Source organism: Mycteria americana, chromosome 2 (assembly GCF_035582795.1).
Source record: "Mycteria americana isolate JAX WOST 10 ecotype Jacksonville Zoo and Gardens chromosome 2, USCA_MyAme_1.0, whole genome shotgun sequence".
Lineage (NCBI taxonomy): Eukaryota > Metazoa > Chordata > Aves > Ciconiiformes > Ciconiidae > Mycteria > Mycteria americana.
In genome coordinates, this window is record NC_134366.1 from 59,458,342 (window position 1) to 59,476,681 (window position 18,340).

General features: G+C 34.5%; 1 protein-coding gene across 14 annotated transcripts in view; it reads right to left on the reverse strand.

Annotated features, from left to right (window-relative positions):
- BRD9 (bromodomain containing 9) overlaps positions 1-18,340 on the reverse strand; it is a 26,295-nt gene continuing 7,955 nt past the window's right edge. For 2 of the 14 annotated variants that reach the window (XM_075493619.1, XM_075493616.1), the window contains 12 exons: positions 17,444-17,554; positions 16,499-16,611; positions 13,285-13,417; positions 10,824-10,899; positions 8,952-9,047; positions 8,033-8,165; positions 7,123-7,234; positions 5,451-5,489; positions 4,953-5,024; positions 3,460-3,562; positions 1,633-1,800; positions 2-910 (listed from right to left, as the gene is read on the reverse strand). In XM_075493619.1, coding sequence (XP_075349734.1) covers positions 810-910; positions 1,633-1,800; positions 3,460-3,562; positions 4,953-5,024; positions 5,451-5,489; positions 7,123-7,234; positions 8,033-8,165; positions 8,952-9,047; positions 10,824-10,899; positions 13,285-13,417; positions 16,499-16,611; positions 17,444-17,554 — 1,257 coding nt within the window. In that variant the 3' untranslated portion in view covers positions 2-809. Of the gene's footprint in view, positions 911-1,632; positions 1,801-3,459; positions 3,563-4,952; positions 5,025-5,450; positions 5,490-7,122; positions 7,235-8,032; positions 8,166-8,951; positions 9,048-10,823; positions 10,900-13,284; positions 13,418-14,246; positions 14,376-16,498; positions 16,675-17,443; positions 17,555-18,340 lie in introns of all 14 variants that reach the window. The other 12 variants (XM_075493608.1, XM_075493610.1, XM_075493607.1 and 9 more) reach the window with 12 other exon arrangements.

The window sequence follows — 18,340 nt, forward strand, 5'->3', positions numbered from 1 at the left end:
CATCAAAAGTGGTTTTGTATTTTTATTAATATTTACAAAATATTGTAAATTCATAACATTTGTCCAGCTTGCACATATCAATGTGTACAAAATCCCCCAGTTATAAAAGTTTTATTTTAAAATTACTGAAAAGCACACCTTATCCAGCATTTTTTCCATCCAAGTAAATATACATATCAAATAAAAAAATATAAGTATTATATTTTCTTTGTGTTTCAAGACACAAGGGATCATAAAAACATCCATCTTTATTAGATCCAGGGTAGAATTCTCGTAGGGAGCATTTTAATGCAACTACCAAGTATTGTTAATCTCAAATTAAGTACTCTCTAGAGTGATTAAAAAAAAGATTTTAAAATATGGGGAAACAGAAACAACAATCACAATTTATGCAGTTCTGTCACTGCTGAAATAAAATATTCCTCCTTGAAGGTGTCCAAGTCAAGACCTGAACAGAACTGGGAGATAAACATTTAATGACTGCTGCCGTGATACTGGGAAAATTATCACTTTTTAGTTTCTATAAAATACAAATTTTTTTAACACATTATTTGCTGTTTTTCAGTCAAGATTCACACACCAGTAGACAATGACCTCCCTCAACTAACAAATGAAAAGCTGGTTTTGCTACATTGCTAACAACATGATATACTAAGTAGGAGGGGGTTTTTGTTTAATCCAGCATATATGATAATATTATACAGGAATCCTCATAGAAAAGAGGACAAAATTGAAGTTTCTGCCATGGACAAAAACTTTATAAAAACATAATAGAATTAAAATACAAAATATATATAGTACATGTCAGGTTAGTTAGTAGTGGCATTTGAGGTTTCTGGAGACTGAAGAAATTCATAGGGATCGTGAACCATGTCTTGCTGTTCTCCAACACTCAGATGAGAGGGGCTTCCTGTAGAATATGGAAAAAAAAATAAAAACCTTTAAAAGTACAGAAAAATAAGAGAGAGATATTTAAGTATATAAACAGCATGGTTATTTCACATGTTCCTTTCAGATTTTCAAAGCAAGACAGACATTTAAATGATACTTAAACAGGAGATTTTTGAAAAAGAAATTACAAGATTCTTCAATAACTTAGATCCTTTTTGAAAAATTAAACAAAATATAATTGAGTATCATCCAACCAACATCTCCTACCTTCTCAGAAATGGCACCAAATTGTTAAGTGGTATGTTACCTTATCATCCTGTCTTATCACTGAATTTTACAGTTGACAATGGAAGGCTATTGTAGAATCCCACCTGTTACTTGCTGCATACAACTATGCCGAAGCAAAATAAACATCATATACTCTTAGAAATACTAAGAGCATAAAATGTAAGTGCATATAGGGATTTGCCAGTCAGTATCAATTTACTTCACAATTACTTCAATCATGCCTAATCAAAAAATAAGTAACTACAATTAGTGTCCTTAATTCCACAGGTCAAAAGTATGTCTTCTTAGTTCTCTTTGCCATGCATATTTAAAAATTAAAACATGATCCCATAATCAGCACACTGTCTTATCAGGGTAGATTCATGCAAAGATTTATTTAAATTAAAATGTAAGTTTTAACCAGTTGCAATTAGAGCAGAAGGACTGCAACTTCTGTGACACAGGTAACACTACCAAGATGATGTTGGTCTCTTTCAGAGGTATTGGAGAGGGAACTCAAATTGGATGATGGCCGGGATCCCACTCTGTCAGCCTGAGCTTCATGAAGGTCCTGCAGCAGCTTAGTTGTTTCATCCAGATGTAAATGGTTATCATCATGATCAAGCTCCTTCTTCACTTTCCCTAAGGGCAACCAGTTACCAACCAAAACCCATAATTAGCACATGAAGACTGACTCATGAATTACCAAGTCACTATAAAAAAATTCTAAAATAAACGCAAGTGTTGTCTGTTAGACAAACGACCTCAATCTTGCCTTTTCCTTTGCACTTCTAAAAGGCAACAGCTGCAGATCCATTTCCAGTTTCAAGAAATACATGTTGAAATGCATTTAGCACTATTGGAGGATGAAGGAGAGCACCATGGGAAATGACTGAAACTGAACAGACTCCTGATATTTAAACAGCTACAAGAGCTTAATTTGTCTTCCTCATCTGTTAAACTCCAGACATGAAATAATGCATTTAGTTTGCAGCAAAGGAGAGGAAGTCAGCAGAAAGATTACTTAAATATCTAACTTAAAATACAGTTAAAATAGAACATGTAATTTATGGAGGTGAAGAAATCCCCATCACACAAGATTTTAAGAACAGTATCTTCTCCAGCTACACTGATTTTATAGTAAGCCAAATAAAATTGTGAAATTGGAAAGGACTGGAAGTATGTGCCAATATATGCTGTTCTCTCATCTGAAGACTTAAAAAAATTTCCCTCAACTTTAAACAGGAAAATAAACTCTTTCCCTTCTCTTGGGGCTGTCTTCAATGCAGACCTTGCTAACTTTGCAAGAATTATGATAAGAAATAATGCCATAAACTCTCTCAAGAAGCTAAGTAATCTGGAAGTATGATTATTTACAGAAAGATCAAAGAAGAAAATATAAGCAGCTTTCAGTGGAGCAAGAAATTAATAGTAAGATTGATATGTCTAAACATTATCTATAAAAACATATTTATTCATTTTTTACTGAACTGCAATAAAATTAGTGTGTGACAGCATAATCAAATTTTACAATTGCTCTTCAAAGAATACTGCACCTATGGGAGTAATCTGTAGAAATCTTTTTTTTTCTTTAAGCTTTCAATTACCTTGGTTATGTTTTAGAATAGATATTTTGGCATCTTTCACATTCTGAATTAAAAGTATCTTAAACCATAAGCAGGTTTTTTTTTTTTGTGATGACATTTTTGAAGACATTTGACCAGCTCAGCAGCCTGCAGAAATGGGAACATTACTTCCTATAGTATTTAAAGAAGGCTACCTATCAAAGACGTGTATTTGAAACATCTTAAGACTTTTATATAACTGCCTTATTTGAAGCTAAAGTTTTTCCAGCAGCTGAAGTTTCTTCTGATTTTTGTTTTGGGACATTCCAAGTGGTGATATGATTGAGCTTCACATACTTACCCGCTTCCCGCATTATTTCAAAAGACAGCATATGAAGCAATAACATTTCTGAGCCAAAGCTCCACACCGATTCTTAAAATTTACATTACCATGAACACATAAAAAAACCAAGCAAAGCTATCAAAATTGTAAGGTACAAATACTTTGGTTTCTTCAGTGGCACAGGAAGTTAGCCTGGCTAGCACGTGGATGTCTCAAAGGAAAAAAAGACCAAGGTTTAATTTATATTGTACCAGCCCTAGACTTCTACCTGTGTCAAATGTAGACTTATTACTACTTTTTGAACACTTTTTTATTCTTAGCAAATCCAGATGTTATTTTGCCTAAATGGTACAACCAAACCATAATTGATGGCTTGTATATTTAATTACTTACCTAATGAACTTAACATAGAAATATCAAGAGATACATCTGAATATGGTTTCATAGAGAGGAAGTCCAAGTCAGAAGTGTTACTGTCTCCAGCAGATTCTCCAACCTATTAAAATACAAGAAACAGAAAGACTAGCAATAGTGACAAGCTGTCATAATAACTTTTTAATGTTTAAAGTAAACGCATGAATCCATACTCTTAAAAGTGTGCACCACAACACTTGAGACTGGAGCATCCATAACCGTCTTGGCTAACCTACAACTCACAGGCAGCTCAAACATGGTTTCAGGACAGACCAGTCATATGAATGGCAAGGAATCTGCAGGATAGTCCGAATATCTTTCATCTCATCATCCGGGACCGTTGAAACCAATGTTACCGAATCCTCTGGGACTCAATTACATGCTCAACTCATCCCTGTCCCATGGCAGAACCCTGGCAGGGGGAAGCATTAGCAGTATCCCCCATCATAATCCCATATCCCCCACTCCCAGATCCCCTTTTCCCTCACCTTCTCAATGCAACATTGGATTTATTGAAATTTTTAGTATGTGACTAATAAAACCAGTAAGGTGGGCCTCCCTATACACAGTAGCAGCTGGAGCTGGTCTCTCAAGTACTTTGTCTATACATTTGGATAATGAAATACAGCCTGCACTACAACAATTATTTTTCCATACCTGTTGCAATACTGCTATGTAATGGCAAAAAGTAAGAGATCAAAGTAAAAGTCATTAAGCTTCAAAACACATTCTAACAGAATTCTCTGAGGTTGCTTATTCCAGCAGGAGGAATAGACATGCAGGTAAATACACAACCAGGTATTATCTTTTAGAAATATGAAAATGAAACTTAGCACTTTCATGAATTAACTTAACAAGTCATCTTCTAGAGAAATACAAAACTTTCCACAAAAACATAAGGAATATTTATAAAACTATAAATTTTATTAGTTGCTATAATGTAATCCATATAATTTTTATGTGAATTGCCATGGAATACAGTGCATATCTTCTGTTGTCACAAATAATTTGCAAGATAAAACCTGTACCACTTAAAGAAAGATTTGATTAGTAGCTGTGAAAGCTTAAGATATGCATTATTTACCCGTACTTTCTAACAGGCATTTTCAATGGATGGGTAAACCTGATAAATAGTACTGGGTTTTTTCCACTTTTACAGCAGTTTGAACCTCTAATATTCATCAGCAGATCAAGTATCTGGCAGATTCTTAAGTGGTCTGCCTCTGAGATTGTGTTATGTATGCCAAATTAAACTAGAGAATATAGAACAGGACAACCAATGCCAATAAACTAAAATAGACTGAGTATCAGAGAATCCATTTTAAGTACTGAAAGTTTATTCTAGACACTGTAATTTTAATCTTCTACCTCAAAGCATGCACATCCTTGCACTGACACAAAATGAATGTCTCAATGCTCTTGGTTTTTTTGTTGTTCCACCCCCCCCCACACCCCCCCAAAAACAATTTTACCATAATCTGTTTGGAAGAATCCGGACAGGTATTACGCAACTTGTGTTCTTCTTTTATGAGAACTGGCAGAACCTAAAGAACCAAATCATATTTTACATCTCAGCATTTCATAGCTTATACTTATGTTTCCTAAGAATACCCTTAGTTTGTGTAATATACTGGTTTACCATGATCAGATCCTAGGCCACCACAGAACACTATCATGTTTTGTGATGTTTGCATAGAACATTTAAAAAAATAAAGACTAGCTCTCCTCTAATGGGTGACCACATAAATTCATGTGAACAATTTAGAACTAACCAGGACAGCCTCTTAGGACAGCCTCTTCAGGACTAACCTAACAGCCTCTTCTTTATCATATACTCCACTTGTCAATCTTTTCTGTATTATTATACAGAACAGATGCACATTAAATAAAATTAGGAATTTGAATGTTGGAAGCCCAGAGAACATCACTTTCTCTACTTTAAATGCAGACTGAGTATCAGCATAACTTACTTTAACTTCATCCAGTGGTTTTACTGGGATGTTTCGCCTCTGGAAAGAAAGAATACTAACAATTACTTTTATTCAACATAAGAGAAAGACCTCTTGTACAATTTCAAGTATATTTAAACTTCACACACAAAATGAGACTAGAGACAGCTAACTTTTTCACATATCTGTAATGCAATTACAATGTAACAATTACGGTTTTGAAATATTTTAGTATTATGCATTTTAACTAATCTTTGAGTCCCCTTACACTGTTTCTTCTGCTCATGAACTTTATATTCAAGTGCAGTGTATTAGTCATTACTTCACTAACTTCTGATTCCAAATCATTTAAGGTTGCACTTTCATTCTTACTCAAATACAGCAGCACAAAATACTCAAGCATAAAACACCATGGCACATCATCACTGAAATACATTTAATTGCACAAGATCTGTGCATATCACAACTGAACAGCATTTTAAAGTGTAAATAGCCATTGACCATTTGAAATGTATTCAGAAATTCTCATTTAGAACTATATTCATAGAACAAGGTGGCAAAAAGGGAAAGGCACATGTTGTATTTTAAAGCTAAGTTCAATATGTTGTATACACATATTTCTAGATGTAGAAGAATATTCAAAATACTGGTTTTGAACTTTTTGAACTTTCAAATTTCTTTGAACTAATCCTTTACATTTCTTCCTGTTTCATACACAATCTTTTTCCAGTAGGGACTGGGAAAAAAATACCCAGAAAATTCTGAAGAATCCTCTGTATTTTTCATTCTATTGTCTCCTTTTCGCCAAACATCACCCACCCTGTTCTACTTCTAAGTCTGCAGAGATTTAGCATAATCTCATTTCCACCACGTCAGGAAGTCTGAGTACCTTCCATCCTCCCCCCGCCTCCCTTTCTTTATTCTTGAATCATTCAGAATGTCATAATTTTAAACAGTAGACAATTATTTCCAACTAAGAGCAGTTTTCAGAGTGAAGATAACAAGAACCAAGATTTTGTGGTTTCTGGTAGTCTATTTTGTCTTGGGAATGCAAATATTCCCAGTAGAATTATACACGCTTCTGAGAAAAATCTCTTCTCTAGTCTTAGTATGAATCTCCTAGGTAAAGCGGTTTTGGAAATAAATTAAAAGTTTTTCCTTCAGACATACTACACTAATTTAAAAGTTAGCACTGTTGGGTAACAGATACCTGTGCAGCGATATTAATCTGTTCTCCAACATTATTTCAATGTTCCAAATAATTAATCCTTCCACAAGGAATATATTTTGTATTTAAATTAAGAAAAAAAAATATCCTTAACAAAAGCATTGCAATATAACTCAGAAGCAGATATGTAAATAATGACATTGAGTGACAGGGCTGCCCAAACACCATTCAGCTGGTTGGTCCCTTCTCCTCCCTGCTATGTTGCACCCCCTTGCCTCTTCCTTTCTGCGGTCACATAGTGAACCACATTGGAGAATTGATCTAGCTGGAGAAAAGAAAAAGATTACTTCTCTGCTGATTAATTCAGTTTCTAATTTGGTTCACTGCATGGTTGCATGAACAGCTAAGCCTGCACTGCTTAAACTGACAGTAGAAAACAAAGCATCTCATAAAATATTAAAAAACCGAAACAGGTCCATTCTTGTTTTGATGAACTTGTGATATTTCTGTGCATCAAGGACACACCTGCTTTAGCTGATAAATAGTTTTGGAATGATCTCCACTAGTGATCTGGTCCAGAAGATCATCTACTATTTTCTTGCTGTAATTTCCAGCGTCCTTCACAAATTCTTGTAAGCTAGTAGGAATGGAGATATAAGCATTACAGAAAATGTTTACTTTCGTAAAAAATACCTCAACTTATACTATGGTTTTCCCCAACTATGCTGCATTACACCTACATTTTACTTGTTCTTTTATGCTTCTTCAGAAAAGCAATTAAGGCCTTCAAGATGGGGGGGAGGGGTTGTTTGTTTTTTTTTTTTTTTTTTTTTTTTTAAATGGAAGTAAATGTATGTGCAAACTTGTTTTTCACAACTACCAGCAAATTTTCACTTGAACTATCATTGGTAGCGGGTTAAAAAAAAAACACAAAGAAAAAAGCTTGTGATTAATTCCTTCCCTCAAAGATTAACAATTTAATGAAAAGTGGCATTTTCCTTTTCAAGTAGCTTTAACTGTTTTGAAACTCCTTGAAAAATATCACTGTTTTAAAGTCACTGAAATCTATTACTTGCATATCTAAACCTACCTACTGCTGGGTATAAAGCAAAATGCTACATGTTTAGCAACCTATAATATCCTGTGGTCAAAGACCCTAATAACAAGATCCATAACAGCCTTGCAATAAAATAGCGTAACTTAAAAGTGCAAATGAAAAAAACCACCAAAACAAAAACCACAAACAAACAAACAAAACAAACAAAAACAAAAAAAACAAACCCAAAACCAAAAAAACCCCCCACCAACCAGGATGAAAGGTAGCTTCAAGTTTTATAGGGAGTTATTTTTAAAATAAGTTTTAGAAAAAAATATCACAATTTGGAGGCTCCAAATTGCTATGAGAAGTTAGGCCTCCTAATAAGGAAGCGCTTACCTTAAGGCACACTGTATCCCAGTTTCATCACCATATGCTGAGTACAGGAGTTCCATTTCATCTGATTTCAAATCATGAAATATAGAGTTGTTTTGCATGGAAGGTGCTGTACTAGCACTTGTAAGAAAGGTTACTAGACATGTAGAAGAAAGATGACAAATGATTAACACAAGTGTAAAAGATCACTTGGGGGGCAGGGGAGGAAAGAAAAAGAAGATTTTGTTTTCTGAAACAGATATAGAAAGAGCAGTGTTTTTTTTTTTTCCTCCAACTGATATCAAGAGCAATATCTCAAGGACAATTCCAGACTCTAGAATCAGTGCAACTATTTTAACCATATAAACAAACATACTTACACTACTGGAAAATAAAGAATTAAGTTAACCACCGCACTGCCACAAAAAAAGATTCATTCCCCTGCCCTCTTTTATATTTCTGCTTTTTGCATGTGCCTACTTCACTGTTGTTTGCCAATCAGTTTCTGGACAGCAGATTATAAACTATTAAAAATGCCAATAATACTAGAAAAAAAAATCCACAGTTTGTGAAATCCTTGTCCTGATACAAAAATGCAAATGACCAAAAGGTTTTTTTCTCAAGTCTAAGCACAGTTGCTCAGGAAAAATTATTTCCTCCAGAGAAAATGGAGTACCATTATCGGAGAGCTTCTAGCGTGGCTATAAGATTAAGGCAAAACATTAATCCATAAACTCCTAATTAAGTTATGTTTAATAAGCAAAAAAGTCAATTTAATTAAAACTGCATTCTGCTGTAAATGGAATAATTATATATTACAGAAATAACAAAGGGAACTTTCATTTGGAGACAGGTATAATCTGAAATTATTTTATATCAAGAAATTGCTCAAACATCTAATTAATACAAAGTTAAAACATGTTCTTTGTTCTTTGGCATTTACCTTTATTTCTTCGTTCATCTTTAAAGCCCAGTGTAGTGAAGCCAGGTAATAATTTGCTTGACAGTGAACTCAGATCCACTGGGTGAGTCTCTTCCTCTAATAATTTGATTTAAAAGAAGATAATAATTTTTAGAAAAGCATTTGTGTTTAAAGTTTTATTTATGGTAAATATTTAGATTTTGCTATTTTAAAAAGTTGCAGCTACCATAAAGGCTAAGTGTCTTTTAATCTGTACATTTTTCTGAAGGATAGGTAGTGTAATTCAGATTCTCCATTTAAATTTCAAATACATGCTGTAAATATGTTTCCATCTCTTATTCACAAGATCTATGGCTTACTTAGTTATTTCACTTTTTAAAGTACACAGCAGCATCTGAAATTCTTTTACTAGCTGATTCACAAACATTCAAAATCCAGATATTATGAAGTGATAAAAGCAATTTCTTATGTTGATTAAGTGGTAGTCTGCCTATAGAAACCCAAACACCATGTAAAGAACCTTGTTAAGATAATTACCATTATGGCTATAGCAATATTTCTTTCTTCTAAAGTTCTGAGAACTGCTTAATTAAAATGGCTCAAATAATTCGTAATATGTTTTTAAACTCAAAAAAATCCCAACAACATTTGGGACACTCCCAGTTATTTTAAATCACTCTGGCTATTATGGAATCTAATGTTAATTATGCTCAATTACTGAACAACAGAAAGCAAGTTTATTTGTAGAACCTTACTAGGATAAAAAAAAAAGTTACAGCAAAAATTCACATTATACTATTAGCTGTAAATTCAGAGTAACTAATATTAACTATACAAACAATAAAAAAAAATTCTGGAGCCCAGACACATCAGGAAGCGATACAGTACTTTTCAGCACACAGTGAAAGCTTGCTTTGCTCCCATTACCATCACTGTCTAAATTTTCACTAGCATGATTTCAGAAGTATTAAATCACATTCATTTTTGTATATAATTTTTTCAGAAATAGGTAAGGGCATGATGGCAGCTGAAATGCTCAACTTCATTCCAGAAAAATTTACTACCAAAGGAAAAGGAATTTAGACAGCAATAGAGTTACAGGCTTGTATCTCCCAAGCAAAAAATCAACAGAAATGTGACTAGTCAAAAGGGTTCATGCATTCATCAATGCAACAGTAGGTAAGCTGTGAATGAATTCCAGTCCCAAAAGGTGCAGAGAAGGAAGTGCTAAATCAACGTGACATACAGCAGCATAAAGACTATGACATTTCATTCGTTACAAATTTTCAAAACTTTTCCGTTTTGAGCTCCAAACTAAAACAAGTGGAAAGCCTAAGACAATACAAATAATGTATTGTAGTAACACAAAAGCCCACAGGAAAGATCAAGGAACTAAAGAAAAACAATGAAGCAAAACCTAATTAACTTAAAACTGAAATTTAGCTAATAATTTAAATTAGGAAATAAAAAAAAAGGTAAAAGATTATTCTGAATTTGCATCTGTGCAGTGCACATTTACATAGGATTACAGCACTTTCATTCACCTTTTGTCTATTAGATTTTAACACTACAGCGTACCTGGAGCAAAAGCCTGCCTTCCAAGTTCTCTATAAACTTGTAACAATGTATATGTGCTTATAAATAGACGTTATTTTACGTTCTTACTGTTAGCATCAGTAAAACAGAGCATCTGAAGAGTGAAAATTTGAAAGGCAAAGAGAAACATCTTATATTAGAGATACTAAATGTAGCTGTTGGGGAAAATGGTTTGGGGAATATTTTTTTTTTTTAACTCATCTACACTAGACAGGGTCTGTATGTACCATCAAGACTTCAAAATCTGCTAGAACATTCAACATTAGAAATGTTTGCTTGAAAGATTATGGCATTTACCTTCTGCTTCTGGATCAGATGAATTTACTACACTAAATAATAGAGTTCCATCTCCATTTTTTTTCAGATAACCAATCTGTAAACAGAACCACAAAGATATAGAAGCAATCACTCAAAACAGTCCAAACTCAAAGAAGGAGTTGCTTACTTACGCAGAAAACTACAAAAAGTATTTTTAGCTGTATTCAGATCCTGCACTGTGGTATTCCCTTTTAATACAGAGAATCTTGGGTCACAACTATTTATTGCTGCCTAGCAAATGCTTCAGAACAGAAGACTTAGGAGTAAAAGTTCATATGTCATATATATAACTCCTTACTCATCTTGCTAAATCAGATCTACAGTTTGCATCCAAGACAAAAACAATTCCATAATAATTAGTATGGAGCCAGGCTTTCTGACTGCCAAGCCTAGAACACTTTTTAGAAGCAGAACTGTAACTCCTATCCACAATCTACCTCACTGTTTTATTTTCAAATCTAGATTGAACTGCTTGTTTTCATATCTCACCCACAACTTTGTCTAATTAGAAGCACTTTTATGAACACACTATCAAATTCTTAAAGAGGAAGAAGTGCTGTGACACACCTATCAGAGCACACAAACACAATGGTAAAAAAGACATCCAGAGATAGGAAAGACAATAGAACTCACTGGGATCTGTAAAGATACGAGCCAGAGCTGATGCAACAAACTAAGCTGATGTCAGAAAGTGACTACACACAAATCTTGCAAAAAAGACTGTAACTTCTCAGTAAAGACAGAAATGAAAACTCTGCTCTCCCTAAAGAAATATTAGTAAATACTTCCAAGTAAATATAAAATTAATCTCCCCCCATTTTGTTTTTTTTTTTCCACCCCTCTTAAAAAGTTTAAAACTCTCTCCACGCATAAGGCCAAACCTAATGTTGTCATGTAATAAAAACAGAGGTGACAAATGCTGGAAAAAGAATGAACAGGAACAATACCTTCAAGTGATGGCAAAAGTTAACAATAGCTGAACTCTAAGAACGTGTGCGTGTTACCTAGATCCAGTGGGATCTGCAGTGGGTTGTCTAGCTGATTAACAGCCTAGACAATTAAGAGCTGCACACCTAGAACAACTCTTTCTTGAACACCACAAAACTGACTGCATCAGCATGAAAGGCCTTTTCACTACAGCTAGCAATTAGCAGAAGACTGGTATTCCTTTAAAGGGTTTTTAAAAAGCCATTCTTACTTTGGAGGTTTCAAACAGCCTTCAATCCTAGCAAGTCTTCTAATTACCCAAAGAAACAGAAATATACTGAAGAAGCTAAACCTTCTCCCACCGTTCTTTGAGGCTTTACTTCCTAATCCAGTTGAGCCTAAGGTGACTGCATAACGAGGGCCATTGTCCAAGAAATAGACATTTAAGTTTGAAGACACAACTACTACCACTAATACTTTTCAAAGCAAATGTTTCTTCTGCAACGGTTGTTAAAAAAATAGGCGGAAAATGCAGGATGTAGCAACATCCTGGTTCTTATTTTTGATTGCAATGGTCACTAGAGTATGTGACTGAATGAGAAATGAGGATGAAGTATAACAGTGCTAATAAGACTCCACATGATGCAAGGGAAACGGAGTAAACGTATCTCAACGTAGGCCTGTAGCAAATGCCTGTAGCATTCACTCCAACCCTAGCATGAAGTAATGAAGGAATTCACCATTATCACATAGCTAAGAAAAACACAGCCCATAAACAGATCACGCTGAGAAAACTGCACTAATAGTATCACTGAGCTTTTCCTTCTAACTCTTGGAACAGCACAAAAACCAAACACATGGAACAGTATCAGAATCACATTAAAAATTATCAAACCTGTGGTTAGCATTGTCCAAAATTCCAACATGGACAAACTACTGCTATCTTCTCCCAGTCACTGAAGTATGTCTGTATTTTGTACACACACAAGAATGTGCTATAGCTGACAAGCTACCACTTGTAGGTACAAAACTACAAGAGGTTCTGGACTTCGCATTGAAAACAGTAATTTCACACTTAAAATTCCTGAATTCCTTAGGTTGAGGAGGGGGGAATCCTGACAATCCTTCAACCTATGCCAAAGTTTGCTTTTTCTAAGGTTGCAACAATAAGAACAGTGTGATGCTATTTTAATCACTTTCAATGCCAAGGGTTGCAATTAAGGAAGCCAGATTCAAGACTGAGCAACATTTCAACATTTCACTGTTTTCTGCAAGTGAATTTCTAAAGATGTTCAACACACAATACAACTTGAGATCCATTTAGAACACCCTACAATGGGCTTTGGTGGGAACTAAATGATAGACAATAGTCATATTGGTATTCCACACAGACCATACATCCTAGACGTTACAATCTCAGAAACCGTAATATGAAAGCCTGTTCCCTAAGATGAAAAAAAGCATTCCATAGTCAGACACAAAATGGCATTGTGAACTTTGTTGTGCAGTAGACCTTGCTGTTGGGTAGATATCGATTGATCCTATCCCGAGCTTCATCTGCTGCATGTTCCACTAGTGCCAGGACATGTTCTTCAGCAGTGCTATCTGTCAGGCTGCACGCATTTCCCTCAGGTTCAAATATGCAACTAAGAAAGAGAAGAAGAGTAGCTGTAGAAATTAAAAGCTAAAACAAAACAAAGGGCTGAATTCTGGGTCTGCTAAATAGAACAATCAGTCCCACTCCTCTCCCACTCTCAGTCTACTTCAGCATTTAAATGGAATTATAATTGTATTATGAAACTGCAGTTTTGCAGCAGAAGCTGAGAACTACCAAACTACTGAACTTCAAAAATTTAATCATTTCTGTACCTTGATGAAAATAAAGGAAGTATTACAAAACAGAGATTGGGAGTAAAATTGCATTAATACAAGGTGAATGCTGTACATGTCCTTAGTCTCCCACATGCACGAATATGCTATTTTCACAAACTCCAAATAGAGAGATGCAGAAAAGAAATTACATAATGAGGGAATGGAGACTGTGTAACTCTAATCTGAGGAAAAAACCAACAGGCTGCATTTACGAGGATTATGTCATTTAGTTGCTTGCAGAAGTAGGACACTGTTCCCAGTCTAACAGGGAGTCCTTTAATTCCTATGTTTGTTAATATTGGCAATTAGTATCAATCATACCATTCCTTCTCATTGAAATTACAGAATTTAACATTTATCTTTCAGTAGATCCCTTTTCATTAAAGTACCAAAACAATAAAAACATAACAAATAAGCATACCTAAGATGGAACAGGATATATCTTAGCTATTATATAAAATCAGAGAAAGGTAGTATTATAAGGGGAAGTGTGAAGATATCATAGGATATGGCAGTCTTCATTATATTATATATTTAAAATAAACTTTGTACATCAAAATCTTTCAGGGCATTATATGGACATTAGACACTAGGGCCAAACACCTTAGGTACTGGGTAGAGCATCTCCTCACACCAAATCCATTTCTCTCTCCTGGGGTATCTTCTTCCATTTGCTTAGCTAAGAATTTCTCTCTGTATAGAGATTCAGATCCGATACACAAGAAAGTTTTGCTATTAAAGACAATAAAAACATCACAGGATCATACTATTATGAGACAAACGTGTTATACGATTTTTGTTTCATTGAAACTTTAAGAAAGGGTGTACACAGCAGGAAACTCCTCAAAAACTGGCACTTTCTATCACACTCTACAGAATACTTAATGGACAAGAATTTTGAGAGAATGTTCAGAAGGTTGCAACATCCTGGACAAAATTTTCAAAAACTACTTAGATGTTAGGACGTCCAAGTGATCAAGTCACTTTCTAAACTACATTATAGAGGTCTCAACTGCTTTGACACTTTGCAAACATTGACTTCAGCTCTTTCTCTGTTTTTAACTGTGAAATATGAAGGCAAAAATATCTGCTATTAGGTTCGATTCTCCCCTCAAAGCTCTTACTGTACATCAAAAAGAGTAATATCTATCCTACTGATGCCAAAATACAAGTGTTTAAAAGGTCAAGTTAATTAGAATAACCAAATTAATTCCAACTCCTAAAGTTACATAAACATTGAAAAGAACAGGAAAGTAAATTTATACCACAACTGATTGCAAGGAAATTGGTATCAGGATAAAATTAAAGGTCAGTTATTTTTAACTATCGGAATTGTATGTTAAGGTAGATATTAAAGACAGAGCACTACTATATTGCTTGGCAGTCTCAATTTCTTGCTCTGTTAGCTATCTGTATTTGAAGATGAGCACACAAAAAGTAGCAAAGTACAAAGTTACTCCTGTAATCGAGTTTATGTAAGAATTAACCAGAAGAGAAAATCTATTATTCTGGGCTCCATAGAAACCGAATCATCATATCTTTTAAAAACCCAACCAAACAAAAACCAAGCCACCTCTCCCCCCAGCCAAGTCTTGTTTACAGAACAGTACTTTCAGTTAATTCCTATACACAATCCATTAAACAAAGAACAAATTACACTTTGATAGTTCTCCATGATACAGCAACAGATATGTTTCTGTATGCTGACATTAGAATAGTTCCAGCCAAAAAAATTACTGTTTAAAATTATTTTTGAAGATACATGTCACAGCCTCCTATTTCCACAAAACAACCACATTAAAATACTACTTCTTCCATCAGACATTAAGCAGGATTACAAAAATGCTTGAAGTGTAACAAAAAACATGTGGCTGATTAGAACTCTAAAGTTCACTTTTAACAAAAATGGGGGAGCATGAACTTGAAATAACAAGTTACATTTCACTTTTTTTTTACTTTGGATGTTTAAGAAAAAAGCCTGCAGAATATATCTACATGGTCGGATTATTTAAGACATAACTAGTAATGCTCTGTTACAGTTTTATTTTCATAAAATTCCAGTTGATATAATGTGCTACAATTTAAATTCAACATCTACCCTAGGATGTCTATGTAAGAACACTGAACTACATAACTTGCTTGTAAATCACAGTTTCTGCTAAAATTTCCTCATAACATAGAAAATAAGACCCTTTTATTTGGCTAAAATTAGATTTTAGCTATAAAAACATGACTTTGTGACATGGGGGTGCCTATTAGTTGGAAGACAGCTATTGCACTAGCAGTGTATTTTACAAAGAAGCTTAATAAGATTTCATTGGGAAGATGTTATCATCTGCTCCAGAAACAATCTCCTGTACCTCTATATCCTGCCAGATAATACTAAAGTTAAATAAAATCATTTACTGATCTGGGGCTACTTTGCCCTCCCAGAAAGATCCTGTTAGATTTTGATACAGTCAATCATTTTAGAGGGGAAAAAAAAAGACAAAATGTGAAAGGTATTTGTGGCTATGTTAAAAATGAAAGAACATTTCAAACCATCATGAGAAGAAGCTACTCATTATTTAATAGAGATATAAAGAAGGATAAAAATATCTATATATACATTAACTGTAAGTGTTTAAAAGAATATGCAGTCATTCTTTGAATTGTTTGTTTCAAGTTGGGAATCACTGGGTTATTAAACAAGTTCTGTAAATAAACAAATAAATAAAATACAATAAAATTGCCCATTTATCCTATGGACCACAAGGAGAAAGGCTGAAAGGAGTTTTTTTTCCTCAATTCTTTGCTGCTGTCTAATATTACAAAAGCTGCAACAAACCAGTAAGCATGCCCATTAAAACCTTTACCTAATAACTTCTTTATTTTGCTTTTTGGATTTCTTGGTAGTCTCTGCTTGTACAGGAACAACTTCTGGGACAGGTTCCTCAACTGCTGTGTCTTCATCACCCAAAAGAGCTGCCTGCTGAGAAAAATCCATGTCCTGCATAAACGACATGCTGCGCTTCAAAGCTAACAGCCGTTCCTAGAATCAGAAAGGACAGAGTGGCAGGGACTTAACCTTTCCCTCATAGCCAAGATGCTATGATAATGGGATGGGATGGGAATGGCCATGGCCTTATTTTGTTCTTAATGCCTCGTTTTCAATGGCGATGCAACATGATTTGGTCATGGTAGCATGGCATCAGAATTTCTGCAGCCCAACTATCAAGAGAGAAACAAACAAAAAAAAACTGCATATGCAAAGACAACTGCCTATTTTACACAAAACTTACCATAACTGCAACACAAGCACGCACGCACACACATGCACACACACAGAGCAGCTCACCAAAATAACTTCATTTTACAAGCCAACAACTGTAAAAAGTGTGTTTGTACGCGCGCATCTGTGAAACCCATGAAACTTCCCCTACACCCACCACCTTCAAAAAAGAAAAGCTTTCTTATTTAAGTTTTATTTCTGCATAAACAAGATCTTGTTTTCAAAGTTTCAGCCAGAAGCAGTATTTTACAGTTGGGTTTTATATATGTGGATCTTAATTGTTTCCACCAAGGGCAGTGGAAAAAGCTCCTACAGACTTCAGTGGTGCAGATAAGGTTGAGAAATAAGGGTGTGGTTATAACAAGAATGCTATCAAGCCCTTAAATATAGCAGCACTAACAGGCACTGCTATAATTAATCACAGATGGATGAAATAACATTTATCATTGTTATTAATGATGTTCCTTTTAAATATGACCAAAAAACCCCCCAAAGAGTTTCTGCTTTTTGTTTTTAATAGGTCTCTTACTTTGCTCATCATCTTAAAGCCTGTGTGCAGTATCTTCTTGGCTAGCTTGTAGTAAACAGTATCCGGTCTGTTGTAAGTCATTGCATTATCACACATTAGTTTAAAATCTGCCTGTAAAATACAAAACAAAAGAACTGTTAAAATTTCAAACTCCTTTGTTAAATGACTAGAAGGTACCACTCTATCACGGCAGCTCTGTGAAGAACACAATAATATTTTAGGAGCAGGCTCATGGAGTAAATGCAAGCCAAAAGGTAATACAAAATTGCAAAGGTCTGAGCCCTTTTTGCTTGTTCAAGATGCTCAGTTTTGTTTGGAATTGGCTTTTTTGTTATAAAGCAAAACAAAACAAAACAAAACACTTTTCCCTGTATGCCAAATATAACATTTCCTCCTTATGCAAACGGACCAAGCAGAAGAATTTCAAGTAATTTTTACTGATGCAAGTTCCCAAAAAGGTGCAACACACTCCACTGTAAACAGAACCAAAAAAATTTGTTGCAGATTGCAAAAGCTTTTTCTAGGGTGCCTTTTTTCTAGTCACATGCTACTGATCTGTAGAGTAAAGCATAGAAAGCATTATTAGAAGCTCTATGAACCACTGAATTAAGAGGCATGACTAAAAATTTCTGAAGTTGGCAAATCAATAACCAAGAATCATGCAGTAGTCTTTCCAGGCACTTCACAAATTGGATCCTAACAAATTAAACTGGCACCTGATTTAAGAATGTATTTTTCTCTCTTAATAACTTTTCAATATTTAAACAATGATTGTTCAAGCAATTAGGTTTCATTTATTCTGTAGACACAAATGCAAATGGTTTTTGTGCATGAGTCCACTATATTTGATGACGACTTGATTATGTGCAAAAGTGTACACAAACAGAATGGTATGCT